Source organism: Biomphalaria glabrata, chromosome 3, assembly GCF_947242115.1.
Source record: "Biomphalaria glabrata chromosome 3, xgBioGlab47.1, whole genome shotgun sequence".
NCBI lineage: Eukaryota > Metazoa > Mollusca > Gastropoda > Planorbidae > Biomphalaria > Biomphalaria glabrata.
This window is the reverse complement of record NC_074713.1, coordinates 16,201,620-16,219,983: the sequence shown is the minus strand read 5'-3', so window position 1 is coordinate 16,219,983 and position 18,364 is coordinate 16,201,620. Positions and strand designations below refer to the sequence as shown.

Genomic DNA, 18,364 nt, shown 5'->3' with positions numbered 1-18,364 from the left:
TTCCTCATATAAGTGTGAAACTAAAGAACATTTTACATTATCAGTTGTTTAAAAGTAAAATTGTTTAAACATTCTAATTAACATTTGCTTCAGTCCAATACATATCAGAATTAGTGTCAGCTAAAGAAAATATGACAAAACATTGTTATATTTTACTATAGCCTGAGAAACAGTTTCCGCCTTCAACAAGTATTTAGTGCACAATAGAACACCCAATTTGTTTCCTTCAACCCTAAGGATGGATGAACACTTCGACAACAAATATTTTGTATTAATTTTACAAAAAGGAATTATTGATTATCTGAAAAAAAGTATGTTCACTTTACTACTGCTATTGTAAATTCTGATTCTTTCTCTTTGGTATTTTTTCTTTAAAGTTTTTAACTTGAAGGTATTAACAGTATGAATGCTTAAGGAAGACGGATTATGTATTATAAATCCTTGATTGCAAAAAATAAAACTATATGTAAGTGTGTAACTAAACCAAAACTATGATAGGTTACTAGATACCTTTTAGATGAATTGAAAGTGATTATGATAATGCAATACACATTTTCAAATACATCTAATAATAATAACAATAATAATAGATACTCTAAAACATAAAAAATTTTGGCTTAATTTACAAATGTTTAGGTTTTTTTTTTCCCTCTTTTTTTTTAATTACCCACATTAAGAGAAAAAAAATTAAATACAATTTTTAACAATATTGATTTTCATTGAATTATGATTATTGCTAATAACTCTTGATTCTTGTCATTTTTTCCACCTGAGACTGACCAATGGCAGAAACAAAGCGTTTAACTATGGTATCATATCCTGCTTTGATGGCTAGATCATACGGCGTCTCATTGCGATCATTTTTAACATTGTGATCTGCTCCAGCCCTGAAAATCATTGACCAAAAATAGCTTGTGAAAAATAAATAAACTAATGATTAGAATAATCATTAACAAATTTAATGATGAATTTATCAAAATGTAATTGATTAAAAGATAATGAACGATTTCCTTCATGAGTACTGGTACTAGGTTCTAGTAGACAGAAGTGGCTTCTACTCAAATATTTGATTTGTGGTAGGATGTGGTGCATAGCCAAAAAAAATTAAATATTATAGTAAAATCATAGAAGGAAAGAACATGTTTATATATTGTAGATTTATCTGTTCAAGAATGAGTAGCCATTTCTTTTACTATTGTGTATGTTCAAGACAAGCTTTGTAGACAGACACAAAGGATGTACAGCTGTTGTATCATTATAATAATACTAATTATAGTATCATGTGAACATTTGAAGACTCTTTAAAAATATGAATTATTTTTCCCTTTGAACTAAGCATTCCTACACAGCTTCAGTGAAACAAATCTGATTACTCAATAACTAATGTTTGTATGTAGGAATTTACCAAATAAAATTTCAAATTTGAAAATCTGTAATCTGTGTAAAAAAAAAAAAAAAGCCTGGAAGGAAATAGAAATATTGTCTGCCAGCATCATATCCATGAACATGAATGAGCAAAATGTTCTTTTATGCATTGAGATTTCCTTGGTCATGAATGCTAGATCACTGGATTTCTTAGCTATGCTTATAAATTAGCCTTTTCAATTGCAGAACTGACATGCATACATTTTCAACGTGGTGCTGATGTTTTCTATTACGGTACCTCAATCAAATATTTCACAACACAATGTGATTATTGCTATATACATACGTTAACAGAGCCTCTATAACTTTCATTCCTGAAGGTCCAAGTGTTACAGCTTCATGCAAGGCAGTGTTTCCCTTTCTGTTTAAAAAAAACACCAAATTTTGCTGTAGCTATTTTTTTTTATAAGTTTTAAAAAAAGATTTAGGCCTAGTAAATAATTAGATATTTTGCAAAATTAATAGAATTGTTTGTATTATTTTTTGTAAAAAGTCATTAAAATTTGATTCCTACACAGCACTTGGTCCTTTAGCATTTATCTGTGCCCCTCCATGTACTAACACATCAATGGCATCAGTGTGTTTATTTCTGACAGCAACATGCAAGGGAGGTAAATCATTCTTGTTCAGGCAATTCACATCAGCTCCCTGAGTAGTGTTAATTGAAGGCAAGGATTTATTTTTTTTACATTAATCTCCTTAAAAAAAAACTCAATACAAAGTAAAAGTAACTTAATCATCACTGACCAACACATTTTAAATGAAAGTAATGACTTACTTCATCCAATAACTGTTGAATATCGCTGACAGTAGCTTCACTGTTAGGTCCTAGTAGTTTGAACAGTTTAGCATTTAATGGCTTAAAAAAAAAGGAATATAATTTGTTTTAAAGGAAACTATTTTAAGTTAAACAATATCATTCTTTTTTTTTTTACTGTCTACGCCCATTAAGAGAAGCATTACTTTTAAAGACTAACAAAAAAAAAAGCTTTTGCAAGTTTTATAACTTACTGAAAGTTTAGGGACTTGTTTCTTTTTAGGCTTGGGCTTTCTAACTTTTTTAGTGACAGTAGATCTAGATGTTTCAATCTCCTCTTCACTCTCTACACAATTGAAATGTAAGCAAATAAACAACATTATATTTCCATTGCTGACTCACACTTAAAGCACAATAATAGAATCATATAAGGAGAGAGAGTGATGATTAAAAAATTAGTTAAGATGGACTTTAGTATATTAAGGCATATATATAGTATTTATAGACATGCCTGCTACAAGGAGTTAACTATAAACTAGAACCAGTTTTTACAATATAGTCTGGTGGAACTATGTTCAACTATTGCATAATATAGACGTGAACAAAACAACTAGGCAGATCAATATGACTTTGTTTGGTTGTTGACTGGCTGATAAGAAGGTACCATAAGGGTCTATCACTTCAGTATCAGGGGTTCAAATCCTGCTTGCTATAATCTCTGACCACACCTGAAGGAAGTAGAGATTAAGGATATACACATCTTTCTAAACTGACCATCTACATCTTTCTAGATGGACCCTCTACATCTTTCTAGACTGACTGTCTACACCTTATAAGAGGAAACGTAAATCACCTGTATCCTCAGAGTACATTTGTTCATCCAACTGAGTGTGTGAACTCAAGTAGCCCTCTGACCTTGACACACCCAATTGTTTTCCGATAAAAGGATCTTTTGTTCCTCGTAGTGCAAAGGTCAATGTTAAGCTCAACTCATAGCCATCTTCTTGAACAGCAGAAGTAAGAAGCTACAACAGAAAAATTATGTGTCAATTATAACTTTAATTGAGTACAGAAATGAAGTACCGTATAGGAATTTTCTTCTTTGGCCAAAATGTTTTTCTTATGGATCCTGCTTTCTTTTTAAAACATTTTTCTCTCAGACATGTCATAACAAAAGTACTTTCTAAATCAACCATAACATGTAAACACAAAGAAATAGTAAATAAATAGATTTCTTTAACATTTTTCTCTAATTCATCTAAAGATTTCAATATTTAAAAAAAAATAAGATGTATTAATCTAATTCAAACATGATACTGATTTGGTTTTATCAAAACCAAAAAAGAGTAAAAGTTTCCCTTTCAAAATTTGTGGTCTATAGAGCAGATAATTTTAAGTTCATCTGTTTGTTTGGTCCATTGTTAACAAGGGTATCATGTGGCCAGAACAATGACCATTACTTACCCCAAACAATGTCAGGTACCCATCAGAGTTGGCTGTCTTCAGGAAATCCTAAAATCCCAAAGTTAAAAATCTCAGTTTCCATTGAGATTGAACCCAAGACTCTTTGGTTCTGAAGCCAAATGCTTTATGACTCAGCCACCATCAAATAATAAAAAATTGAACAATTACAGAAAAGGAGAAGAAGAGTAGAGGGAAGCAACTGTGTAACACAAAATCATGATCAAAATATCAGATATGGATGGTAGGTCAAATCTAGTTTTAAAAAAAAACATTCAAACCTTTCCCATTTTAGGTTCCCCAATCAAAGCACGAAACTCTGCATCATTTTGTGTGTGAGCTTTAAGGTGTTGGCAAATGTGTTCAATTTGTTTTCTCCAGTAGCCTGAAAATTCAAGTCAGAAATGATGATTAATGATTTTTGAATACATGCATATACAGTCAATTCTGACAACACAATACAATACATTTGTCCCTAACAACAGGCTGATTCTGTTACGATGGACACTTAAATATAAATACACTTGAAATAAGAACACTCTCAGGTAAACACAAACAAGTTTAACTAGCCATCTTGATTACTGGAGTAGTTTCCCCTGTGCATGGGCACAACTCTTCCTGACCTATAACATCAACATCCCCTCTCCTCCCCAAAAAAATTATAAAAGAAAAAGAAAGTTGAAAAAAAAAAAAAAAATAATATAATCAAATTGACAAAACGATTTTCAACCGTAAATATGTTCCAAGTAAAATAACTACACTCAGATCAACAAAACTATTTCCAACCTTAAATATGTACAGTTCTTAAACATAGTCTTCATATCTTGACGTTTTCTGGAGAGTGGCCCTAGGTCGCAGAGAGTACTGGTGAGTGTTTTGGGCGTTGGGCAGACTGTTAATACACTCATTCTCTGCGTCTGGGAAAATGTCAGTACAATTACTTTCTCTATCTTGAGAAAAGTCTATGTTGTTAGTGGTGTCAGGTCTTAGGTGCCTTCTGTTTCTTTGGTACTTGAAACCATTTTCACCTTCTATAATGTAGGCACGTTCGTTTACTTTCCGACATACTCTGCCGTGTCTCCATGTAGTATCGTTTGGTGATTGATTAGTGTTGCTACACGTATATCTTCTGTCTCTGTTGTGAGTTTTGTGGCCTTTTCATAGTTATCCCAGTCTCTTCTGAATCTTTTCCAATTGGCCGCCATATTGCCTGTTTGCAATAGCTGTTGCGGTACTGGGAAATATCTGTTAGCAGTTGCCATTTTAGCTACTGATTTCTTATATTTTCCTCCAAGTTTCGCTAGGTTATCGTTTACCTATATTAGATGTGTACACCGCTGCAACCATGTTACGATGGACACTTAAATATAAATACACTTGAAATAAGAACACTCTCAGGTAAACACAAACAAGTTTAACTAGCCATCTTGATTACTGGAGTAGTTTCCCCTGTGCATGGGCACAACTCTTCCTAACCTATAACATTCCATCAACAGATTCAACTACATGAAAACATTTGATGTTGTAAGTCAAGCCCAATCATATTTGACTGACAGTAATATAATGTTTTTACAACTTTTGATGAACATTTGCATGGCAGACATCAAAATTACAATTACCTTTGCCTAAGAATTTTATTCACGGAAAAGTACTTTAACAAACAAATTTGTGTAAAAAAGGATGGCTGCCTGGTCCTGCAGTATGCGCTTTGGACTGCAGTCACGATGGTTCTCATTTCAAGCCCTGTTTGGTTGCAGGTGATAACTTTCATTTCTGAAGGCATCTCAGATACTTATATAACAATAAAAACAGTGATCATGATTTCAAACTTGCAAAACACCTAACATTAAAAAAAAAGAACTTGATGTTTGTTAAGACAGCAATTGAAAAATTTCACTAAAAATATGTTATGCAAAATGGGACAGCCTTCATTTCTCTGCTACACTAAATAGTTGTGAGATGTTTTCAAGCATTTCCTGATATCTTGCATTTTCATCATTGGGGGAATCACTGTTAGGTATTAATGAATACTCTAGGAACTGACTTCTTATGTCCCTTGACAGATCATTCATTAGAACATTATGACAAACAATTAAAATGAGGATAACTAATTGAAATGAATGAATAATAATATTTACAATAGTATTAAATAATATTTACAATAGTATTAAATAATATTTACAATAGTATTAAATAATATTTAATAGTTTTGATGCATTATCTTTTCTTGGTTGCTCTAAATTAAAAAAACACATTTGGCTTAAATGAAACCAATTTTTCACATTTAGATATGATACTTTGTTACTCTTATTACAAACCAACCTTTTCCAGGGCTGACAGCAGTCAGCAATGGCTTTCTGTCTCTCATTTGTTTTTCCATGGCTATCTTCTCTTCCTCTTGTTCTTTGTTCTTGTCTATCTGCCGCTGTGACGGGTAAAACAGACCTACTGTTTGGGTACTTACAGTCTGTGTAGATTTCCTTGACTTGAGAGAGGAGTCACCACTATCTGCCAGTCCTGTAGGTGAAGGAACTAAAAATCCTGCAGGGCTGACATTTACAGGGAGCCACTGATTCTGAATTTTAAAAAAAAAAGGATATAATGGGAAAAAAGAATAAGTGCAGTTAAAAAGAATGAATCAGGACTTTATGTGGATGAATGATTTTTCTCTTACTCGAAATAGAGGTGTATGAGCTTTAGTATCATTAAAATGTGAACAATAACATACTCATAAACAGATTTCTAAGCCAAAATATATATACTGCATTTTAACTGAACAATTTCATTTAGTAATGTAATCTTTTAATAGGGTGGTCATTTATTTTTGTTGTCATTTATTATTTTATTAAAATTTAAACACTACAGGATCACCTTGACACCATGTATATACCCTTGGAGCTCAATAATAAAAGGTATGACATGAAATATATATACCTATTTTTGTAAAACATTTAACCCTGATGCCCACGATTACTCGGTGATGCTTCTCCAAAAGGAATAAACTTAAATTTTGTCTAAACAACTACACAGCTTTAGATAATACTCCCCACCCTAAATCTCAGACAGATTCCTATTATCAAGGTTTCATAGACTGCACAATAATCCACAGCTAAATAAAGATCAAAACTAAAAGAAATAATAAAGTCATTTATTTACTTACACTTCCAGGATATTGTCCTGATGATGTTGTAGTGAAACTTTAAACAAAAAAAAAAAGAGAAGAGAAAAAAGTGTTCAATTTATTCATATACTGCAAGCCAAAAAAACTAAAGAAGCTAAAAGAACATATACCATCACACTCATGATTAACATAGAGTATGAGAGTTTGCCTGTCTAATACATTTGTTTACAAATTCATGTACATTTTAAGCATGTTAAATTACAATGAAAAACAAACAACTTACTTGAGAAAATCTGCTGCCTTGGGGTATTTGCTTTGGTTAAAATGAATCTGTGGAGGTGGTTCATGATGAGGTACTAGTGATCTATTTGTGGCCCAGAACAAATCCTGTGCCCCTATACCATTAAAAATCTAGACAAAGAAAAACATTTTGCTAGAATTATTAAAACTTGTAAATGTGTATTTACATTGTTAATATTTTTGTGTATTTTATTCAAAAATAAGCTTGCACATAATAAAAGAAATTGATAACATCAAATCACGATCAAGAATAAATAGTGAATCAAATAAATAATGAATCACTAGGAAAGGAAGAGTCTGAGATGATCAATTTGCTTAAAAAAAAATAGCAATAACTAGAATGAACAAACTTATTGTGAGCTTTAATCAAATGACAAAGAGTTTCTTTTTTTAAAAAAATGTCTCAACAGCATTTATTTACTATATGTCCAATCATATTTCTACCTATTAGTTTAGTCTTTCACTAGAGCACCAATGACATGATACATGAGTACTAACTACAAGGTATGTCATAATTCTAATGCTAGTAAACTATTCTCCATCAGTCATTTTACAATCACCTTTGTCACATGTAGGATTTTTTTATCACATTTTGGCTTGTCACAATCACTTAAATTATCTGCTACTTTTTTTTGTCTTACCGCAGTCATGAGTGGGATTTTTTTTAAACCTCATTTCAAAGTTTTTAAATTATAGTTAAAATAGGATGTCACAAAGTTCTCTTTTTGATGGTATTTGACTAAATCTTAAATCAACAAAAACATTTTTTTCTTTATTAGGCATAGTTATGACTAAGATTGTAATCTAAGTGTAGGGTTACCAGATGCTTCCAAGCCCAAAGGAGGAATGAAAGATGTACAAAGCCTTAAGAGAGAGGACAAATAAGAACACACACTGCAACTGCAACATTAAGTATCATATTTCTCAGAGGAAATGACATTTTATTTAGATATATACACTCTTTTTTTGTCCACTGTGCGGGACAGTGATTTTCTCAGCGATATCTCTTTTTGACAGCAAAAAAAAAAAGGTTTTTACATTTTAGCCTTGGCTGCTGGAAGGGGATACAACCTCCAAAAGGAGCAGCTGTTAACTCTTTATGCCAGATGTCTGGTAACCCTGTCTAAATGGTGCATTAACCAATATTGTAGCAAGATAATAGTTCTAGATTATGGATCTAAAATGATATTTCCTAAAACAAATTGTGGCATACATAGGGCTGAGGTACTGTGTTGACAAATGAGGAGCGTTGTGTTTCTTGTTGCTCGTTGTTTCTGGTTTCTAAAAATCTTGTGCCAGGGTAAGGCTTGTGTCTTGTGCTACCTTTAACTTCCATATCTGAAAATAGAAAATTAAAAATGATAAATACATAATGTTTATTGACATACACAAAATGCAAATTGAGTTCAAACAAAATAAGCAGAACTTGAAAGAAAAACAGAAAACTCAAAGCAAAACATTGCTGTTGGTATTTTTTATTTTGGATTATCTCCCTTTCATACTATTTATGTTTTTGCACCTCACAAATTACCCTCCTTTATTTTGCTGGGAGGTAATTTGGAAAAATTTCAAGCAACAAATAAATGCAACTACTTTCAGAATTAAAATGTTAGATTTATTTATTTTATTTTATTAACTTACTTCAAATAAGAGCTTTTGATTTTTAACTATTTGTTGAAATGAATACAGAAAAAAATATTTTTATTTTATAAAATTATAACATTCATGTAATTTAAGTAAGCCAAGTGTATAACAGGAATGTAAAAATATATTATCTTTGGACCCTCAAAGTTTTCTTTGATCAAAAACAACATCCATAGTGACTGTCACATTCATTTGGACTTCATTCTAAATGAATGCCAATCACCTTGGTAAAGTAACACTTGGTCTAAGGAAGCAGACTGGTAACTATACCTGTACTGTGTCGAAAGGCCAAGGACATTTTAATTTCACTGTTTAAAACATCAAACTAAATACACATGTAATCTGTGGCATTTTACGTCTCGAAAGTTGATCTTTGCAACTTCTTGTGTGACTAAAGAGGCCAATCCTTGATATACAGCTGCGATCGCAGGTTGGGCATATATAATCACCAGGCGCCGTTGCATTTTCACCCTTCTTTCTGCTTCTTTTGTGTATGACATCTGCAATCTGTGACCCTTTCTTTATGCTCTCTCTCCATGTGGATCTGTCCAGTGCCACCTCTTCCCAGTTGCCAGTGTCGATTTTGAAGAGCTTCATGTCGCGTTTGCATACATCCGTATAACGTAAAAGTGGGCGACCAGCGGCTCTCCTGCCTTCTATTAGATTGCCATACAGGATGTCCTGTGGAAGTCGACCTACTGGCATTCTACGAACGTGGCCAAGCCAGCCAAGGCGTCTGCTGCTGATAACAGAGTGGATGTAATGTAATATACTTAATTTTAATGCACAATTAGTATTTAGATTCACATCTGAATCAGTGAAAACTTATCAAGGCTAAAGATTGTCTACTCATGAGTAAGAAGTATATATAAAGTGTTAATTATTTAGGGATGTTTTAATTATAGCAGTAACAGACATTCATTTAGCTCTGATTTATTCAGTCTAGTGCGATATGTATTTTATTTTCATCACATATACAATCTTAATTTGGATTATAATATAATTCAAATATCGGGAAAGCTTATTTTATTAATTTTTTTTTTATATACTGTATTCTAATGAATCCAAGCTGCACCTTTTTTTTCCCTTTTAAAGGGCCTAAAATTCAGTAATGCTCACATTTGGAACACACCATTTGGAACATGCAACATTGTATTTCTTTTCATGCCTAATAAAGTTTCACTTCACTTTGAAGAATGTAAACGTTTCTGATTCTTTCTCAGAGAATCTTTTAAGATTTAGAGACCCTGCCCTGTATTTCTGCCATCTGCTGATGCATTTCTCATCAACAGCCAACAATATCTCTTGAGGCATACATTTTGTCAAGTAAGACTTTTAATCTTCATTATTCTTTGTCTGTGATGCTGATAACACTGCAATCTATGAAAAAAGAGACACTTGAAGAAAACTGCACAAACTTACAAAACAAAGAAATTAGGACAAGAAAGGGACACTCTTGTTATCTTGCGGCTATTGGTTAGGTAGGCATATACACACTGGATGTGGAAGAGTACTATGTGGATGAGAAAAGAATTAACTTGTACTAATATGACCCATTATTATTCAGCTGTAAAACAATCTGATACCTGCAAGCTTTTGCTGTGTGGCCCTCAACTCCTCAAGGTCAGTCCAAGCAGATCCTGGACTCTGGGTCAATTTAGTTTTAGCCCTCAGTACTTCACTCTAAAATAATTCAATGTAGATAACTAATCAATAATGCATACGTAAAAACAATGTTTAGGACATATAATTTTTCATACCATAATCATCATCAGTGTACATTTGAACTTCAAGTAGAAAAGAATTATAAGTCTCTGAACTGTTGGTTGTGTATACATAAAATAGATTAAAACTTTAAAAGATTTCTTTTTAAATCTCAAATAATGCAATAAATTAGCAAGAGATTGTAAAATTATAGTTTGAAGTTAATGAGCTTTCCTTTTTTTTATATGTTCCTGACTTAAAGTTTATTATTGTATTTTATAAACTCTGTTATCTACTTCCCAAATAATATTGATATTTCATAAACAAAGTTTATAATTTAATTTAAAAACATAACAATGATAAATATGCAACTTATTTTGGCAAGAAAAATAATTCACCATTTTATTTATCTAAGCTCACCTTGGCTCTGGATCTTTCAAGATCATCCTGAAAACCAAGATCATCATCTTCTGTGGGTAAGGCAGGAGTGGGTACAAAGTCAACTTCAAATATTTTGGTCACTACATTACTTTCTCTTAGACCATCACTGAAAATAAAATAAATCTCAAAGTTACTGACCATACATAGACTATACAAAGATATAGCTTGACATAATTTTTTTTTTGCACAAAAAGATGTAGTACTACTGCCTACTATATTGTAATAAACCTGGTGGTGGCATAGATGGGGGTAGTGGTGTGTGTAGACAGTCGAAGAAAAAGAAATTTCAATAAATCAAATAAGAACATAAAACCAAAATGTTATTTAACCTTGGTTAGGCCAATAATAGAATATGCATCCTCTGTTAGGGACTCCTCAACTCAAGAAAACATTAAGAAACTGGAACAGACACAAAATAGAGCAGTGAGATTCATAACAAACAAATATTCACATTTGACTAGAGTAACACCTTCAGTAAAATCACTAAATTTAGAAAGCCTTAAGGACAGAAGACTCAAAAGTAAAGTAGCAATTATACATAAAACACTGAACCATAATCTTCAAATACAAACACAAAATTTAATAAAATACTCTGAATGACACCAAGATAAAGGCACATTCCTCATCCCATATGCTAGGACAAATTTCTACAAATATTCCTTCTTCCCTAGCGCTATTAAAGCATGGAATGGGTTGCCTTAGCTAACCATCAAAACCAGTGACTTGGCAGAATTTAAGTCATTGGTTAATATGCGTGACTAAATGCAAGACGCGTAGGACGTAATATCTTCTTTTTGGAAGTAATGTCTGTATTATATAAGATAAGATAAGATAATATGCCAATCGCACCAGGCCAGTGCTAGACGAGCAGTCCACTATGACGAGTTACAACGGTCAGCCATGACAGTTCAGGAAGGATCTGTGTCATGAGTAGAGCTCAGGAACATCAGGAAGGATGTGGTCATGTGATTTAACCAGATTGGTCGAGCGATTTTCCGTCCGGTTCTAGAAGGCCAGCAGGGACCCTATATAAAGAGGGGAGGTGTCACAGTCAAGACGGTTCACTAAAGCCCGGTTCATTACAGTCCGGTTGACTACAGCACAGTTCAGTGTGGTTCAGTGGTGTGGTTCTGTACAGCGCATTATGACGGTTCAGTGCGGAGTACAGTCAAGTACAGTCAAGACAAACAGCGTCTTGATCTTGGTCTGCGATTGAGTCCGACACAATGAGACCAGTGTGTGAAGTCAGTCCTGAACTGTTGAACCCAGTGCAAGCCCGGAACAAGAAGGAGAGGCCCAGTGCAAGAGTTAATACAGCAGTACGGTTGAGAAATATTTGTACAGCCTGTGTTAAGTGTTGCCAATTGTACAGTATTAGCTGTAATTTATCGAACATTAAAGTGTTACGTCACTTTAAAGCCCTGAGTTGTCAAGTTCTTTAAGTTGGTGGTGTGTGATGCAGTTTGCAGAGAGCCTGGATAGTGAGATTCATTACAATATTTTATAAGAGAAGTTTAGACTTTGAAAAAAAAACAAGCAAAAGAAAAAAAGATTACTTTTTAAAAAACAAAGCTTATCTAAGAAAAGAACTGCTAATTGCTGCCATTTATCTGAAAATTGGAGAGTTTAACTTCCTTTCTGCCATATAAAACAAAATTAATTAAACAGTACTAATTGCCTAACTAACTGGTTATTTTTTGGATTGATTCTTGTATTGTCATCGACTATGAATAATTATGCAAAATTTCAACTTGATCCAAGAATGGGAAGTGGGAGAAAAAATGTGTGGAAAAGTAATAAGGGGATTAAACACATATATACATCCACATCTCTCATTAAGTATATCAAACAAAATAATTAATCACCAATAATTAATTAACAAATTGGTTAATTTTTTTTCATTCATGTCTTGTCAGGTACAATAAGTAATTGTGCAAAGTTTCAACTTAATCTGAGAATGGGAATTAAGAGAAAAAATATGTTCAAACGTCTTACCAGATAGACAGACAGAGTGAGTTGATATAATCTTTAAAAAAAAAATATTCTTCACTATTGCCTCTTTTTTTTTTTTTATATATGTTAACAAAACTTTAAATTTTGTATGGAAATTATTTTCTTAAAAGATTTTGACCAAACTGTTTTGAACACGAGTTGTAAAAATATCTAAAATCACAGTTCTGCCTCACCTCTCTTCATCTCAAACACAACAGTATGTAACAACATTTAAAAACATGCTACTTCATCAAGAGCTAGAGATTTACCTTGAAACAGCCAGTGCTTTGACAGTCTGCTTCCCAGCAGGTAGAGTGAATGGCCCCACATACTTCATAGTACATTTCTCCCCTGTCTTTTTGAAAGGCTCTGGTTTCCAGCCATTGATTGTGTAATATATATCTGCTCCTACAGTTTCTGTACATAAGATATTCATATAATCAATAAAACAACATTTTAATTTTATGCAAACATCAAACATTATTAAATAAATTAAATGAAATGAACCTGTTTTCAATTCAATTTTTGTATTAGAATCAATGGAAGTCTTTGGTCGACCAGGCAAGGGTGGTCTCAGAGGTATCACAGTGGGTACTGCGATTGAGCCAGCTGTCATTTTTATTATCTGTGGATGTAATTATAAGCAAAACATTGCCATTTACTAGAAATAAAATTTAAATTATATCAAATATATGTCTGATGGATCAAAATATTTTTACGAAACTAAAAAAAAGTGCATAAAGGCATCACAGAACATTTAACATTCAAATGATATTCTTAAAGAATAGAGAGTGGTCCTTTTTTTTGTTTTTAAAGTTTTATATGAAGTATTCAGAAACAAAACTATAATTTTTTTATTTCCTTATAACAATGAGACTAGTATAATCTGACTTCTTTTCTAATATAATCAATACAGTGTTGTTGTTTTTTCTTTTTAACTTTTATAACATTAATGTAGAAAAATAACTTTTTTTTTTTACTGACTACATCTAAATATTAATTTGTTACTTTTTTTATTTGTATAGCATTAAAGCATATTACAATTAGCATCTAGAACTAGAATCTAGATGCCATAGGAAATAATAAAAACATCAATCATTAAAGCTTAAATCTTGCTCTAGTTCTACCACTGTTCAGTATTCAAAATTTGTGTTTTAATGTTACAAGTATCTCAGTAGGAACTATAAAATTGACTTCTTTTGTTCCCCTGGCAATCAAATCATTAAATAGAAACAATTTGATATAAACCTTTTACGTGTAAATTATGAGTGTGTCTGGTGTGAATGTACATTTTGTTTTTTTCTAGTTACAATGTTTTGTTTGGTGTAATTAATGCACAAATTGTAAGACAAATTTCCTTATGGACAATAAAGATTATTATTAATATTATATTTTATTATAATAAGCAAGATATACAGTCTAGATCTATTAATTTAGAGTCAGATACAATCAATCAATGAATGATTTGATCTTCTTGATTTTAGTTTTAAACTGAATCTATGAATCTTAATTATGACAAGCAGACTTAAAATACACACAACACTGAAGACTCTAAGTTAGTCAAAGTTTAAGAAGTCTAAGAGTAAGAGGTCTAGAGATAGATCGAGCACAAGAAAATCGATAGTCGACGATAGAAATGCTCGTCACTACACTGTTCTGTAACTGAGTGTAACTGTAACAGTTACAGTACTCTACTAGACTCTAGAGTTAGACTAGTTACAGACAAATCCCAATTAGATCTAGATCTAGATCGACGTCACAACTAAATTAAACATTATTTCATAATATACGTGTGTCGAAGAAAGCTCTTAAAAATAAATAAAAAATAAATGAAATAATGATATATTATTCACAGTAAACACAAACCAATTCTCTGTAGCAACGTCCGTAGCGACGTAATGGCGTCCAGGTACAAACCGGTTTGTAAACATTGAAGAGCCGAAGCAAAGAGTTCCGATCAATTTGGAACATAAGAAATTGGTACAAGAATAATCTGTATACAGTTGAAGTTGTTGAATCCTTAATTTCTCCCAATACTTAGTTTTTAAATTAACAGGCCTATTAATCAACAAAAAAAAAGCTGCAAACAAACTTTAAAGAAAATCATTTGGCGACTACTCTTGTCCTTCGTAAGGCCTACTACACACAAACTCTCACCTGAAATAGTTGCCCTCAATGACTTGTAAGTGACCATCATGAACAATAGTGAGATGATCATTGTCACTGACTTAAATGATGTGTTGCCGTTCCCTCTAGCTATTGAGGTATTACCTTCAACTCAAGAACGCATTAAGAAACTAAAACAGAAGCAAAATAGAGCCGTAAAATGTATAACAAACGAGTATTGGATGGCTGCCTGGTCGTGCGGTTTGCACGCTGGACTGTCGTTCAGATTTATCGATGGTCCCGGGTTCAAACCCTGCCCGCTCCCATCCCCCGTCGTCCTGCGGGAGGTTTCGACTAGGAAGTAATTATCTTCAACTCTGAAGGAACATCTGAAACATGTAAAACATTTTACAAACATTCACATTTGACTATATAAGATAAGATAAGACTAGAGCAGTGATGCCCAACTTTATTAGGTCTCCGGGCCATTTTAATTCTCAACAATCAAGACATCAGTGGCGTAGTATCCATGGCGCCTTTGGCGTAGCAACTATGGCGCCAAGAGATTCATAAGTTGCGTATGAAAAACATGATTCACGACTGATTGGGGTCCACGTGAGCTTTTGTGGGATGACACCAAAGTGGAAACAAAAACAAAAGCACTTTTGTAAAAGTTGATACACAAAAAAAAAAGTTCCCTGAAAATATCCTTAACTTTATATTCACTTCAACACGTTAACCCGTATTTTCAGCTGGAGTTTTGTACCAGGTTTTGACCATGTTTATTGTTCTGGTGGCCAGACTAAATCATTCTGTGCCTTGGTGGTAACGACCTTTAAAAAAACAATTAAGAACAACATGAACCACCAAGAACTGTGAATGAAATAGACAAGGAGCACATTGAATAAAAAAAAAGGAATGAAACTGCTAAATTAGTTCGGTCTTGGGGTGTTCATCCAGTTGTTTGCTCCCCGCGAGTGATTAAACTACTACTGACTAATGTGAAGAGACAACATGCAGAGAAGTTAGAGTATGACTTGTCTATTAAAGTCCTAACTCAATCCAGCATAATGACATGAGGAGTTGCAGTTTCGTTTGTAGGAAGCTTATGTCAGCAAACACACGCGCAATCAACTTGACTTTCCCTGGTAGGTACTTAGTTCCTTCAGATAGGATGTAACGTCGCATCCAATCGACAAAATCTCACAACCATGAGGAGGTCGTTCAGTTGTGGCACTTGTTTAGATTTCTCCTTCATAAAATTGTAAATTTCATGTCAAATAAAAAAAAAACAAATACTTTTAAAAAAAAATGATAATACCTCCTTTATGTAGCTTATAGAGAGATTATTTTTCTCTTAATAACTAAGGAATGTTAGATTTAGAAAAATGGAACATTTGAAAATATTTTTTCATATTAGAACTCTTTAACTCTATCAGAAAATCTTTGACAGTTCTGTGGTTCAACTGCTGTGATTTGATGTAATATAGGCCTACAATGCCAACAATGCTAATCACAATCATCATCAGTATGGTCCAGATTCAAAACCTTGCCACAGAGATTTGTAAAATGAAAAATGCAACGATGCCCCAGAAGTTAGGTCCCCTTTGACTCGACGACTTCTCTGCAGGTGACATCCAAGCCATTCTGTTGCTTGGTACAACAATGTTGGTTTCACATGTTTCGGATGTTCCTTCAGAGTTGAAGATAATTTACTTCCTAGTCCAAAACCACCCGCAGGACGACGGGGGATGACAGCGGGCAGGGAATGAACCCGGGACCATCGAGATGACCGAACGACAGCCCAGCGCTCATACCACACGACCAGGCAGCTATCCTGAGGACATCAGTAGTCACTCTCATTACTTTTTTTTTTTCTCCAAGGAATTGAAATATCTTTTAGGATGGTAGAAACTTCTTTGAACAAGTATTCGTCAAAGGTGCTACAACGCATGCTCTGATAGACGCTTATTCTTCAATTATTTCCAAATTGCTGTCTGTACTGCGAATAAAGCTTTCTTCTTTTCAGGATACATCTTCTCAACACCGTTAGTAGGCCTACTCTGTAGTTTGCTATTACCGCCGATTTATTTTCTTTTCTTTTTGGTACCGGTAACTGTTTTGCTCAGTTCCCAAATCTATAGAAGTAACTTAGCTATCGTGTTCTCGCAACTTCAATCAAGAATGCCGCCTACTTTTTACAAAGCTTATATCAACTCACTCTGTCTGGTAAAAAGTTTGTAGGCCTACGCGTTATTTCTCCCTCACCCCATCTCGGATCAAGTTGAAATTTTGCACAATTATTTCTATACTATAGTCAATAAAAAAATAACCAATTAGTTAATTAACAATTGATAATTAAATATTTTGCCTGGTATCAACCAAGGAAAAGAAATTGTACTTGAAAGATACTATAAGTTGAATTTGAGGAGGCTTGAGCCCAGAGTTCAATTTTGTTTTTTTTTTATAATTCATAAAGCGATCACAGTAACATTTACACACATACCAATTCTATCCGAACTGGTCCAGACATTGAGAACGCTAAACGCATGAAATTGCGCAAAACAAAAACAATTGGTAATTCTAATCGAACAGATTTATTCTTGTTAGTCTAGAATCTAGATGTATTACAAATGTAATGACATGGCTGATCCACACTAATTGATACAATTACACAATATAAGCTTTTTTTTTAAAAATAAATATTTTGAAACTGTTTTCCTTGTTCCAAACCTTGTATCAATGAACTCCCACGTCTGGTAACAAGTTTGAATAGTTTACTTCTCCCACACCAATTCTAGTGTCAAGTTTGAATTTTACACTATTAGTCATTGGCCAAGACATGACTAAGAAAAGAGAACCAAAAATAAGTCAACTAATCACTGGTAATTCATTATTTTTGTTTGCTACCACTAGGGAAATTGATCCTTCACTATATATGGCTAAATGAGTAGTGTTTCTTCCCTTAAGATAATTGTACACGTTATTTCTTCCACACTCATTTTTGGATCAATAATAGTTCAATAATTATTTATTGTATTTAAAAAGAAAGGAATCAATTAACAAATTAACCAATTAGTTAGTAAATTATTGGTACTAGGTAATTAATTTATTTTGTTATAAAAAGGGAATTACTTCTACAGTATTGAGAGATATCTGTAAATGTGGAGCTTTTTTTTAATTTTGCTTGCTATGTTCTTGATTTCAGATATTCCTAAAAACATTCAAACTTAACAAATCAAACATGTTGGCTTATTAAATTCCACAAACAAATCTGTCTGTACATCAAAACATCACACAATTAAAAATGAAACACAATTTGTAAAAATGTTAAACAAATACTAGTTTATTCTTTTTTTTTTTTTTTTTTTTAATAACTTACATTGAAAAAAAAAAGTATTGTATTATAAATA

General features: G+C 32.9%; 1 protein-coding gene across 2 annotated transcripts; it reads right to left on the bottom strand.

Moving 5' to 3' along the window:
• Positions 1-637: 637 nt before the first annotated feature.
• LOC106057113 (double zinc ribbon and ankyrin repeat-containing protein 1-like) lies at positions 638-14,840 on the bottom strand. 2 transcript variants are annotated; one of them, XM_056023663.1, is made up of 16 exons: positions 14,712-14,840; positions 13,353-13,470; positions 13,115-13,262; positions 10,833-10,959; positions 10,295-10,391; positions 8,278-8,402; positions 7,048-7,175; positions 6,804-6,840; positions 5,966-6,218; positions 3,925-4,028; positions 3,036-3,207; positions 2,437-2,528; positions 2,204-2,284; positions 1,940-2,073; positions 1,712-1,786; positions 638-887 (listed from the first exon to the last, which is right to left on the bottom strand). In XM_056023663.1, exons 1-16 carry the CDS (start codon positions 14,814-14,816, stop codon positions 737-739), a joined length of 1,947 nt encoding a protein of 648 aa, XP_055879638.1. In that variant the 5' UTR covers positions 14,817-14,840; the 3' UTR covers positions 638-736. The 2 variants fall into 2 exon arrangements, with proteins under 2 accessions (XP_055879638.1, XP_055879639.1); XM_056023664.1 differs by having other exon boundaries at positions 14,699-14,791.
• Positions 14,841-18,364: the final 3,524 nt, after the last annotated feature.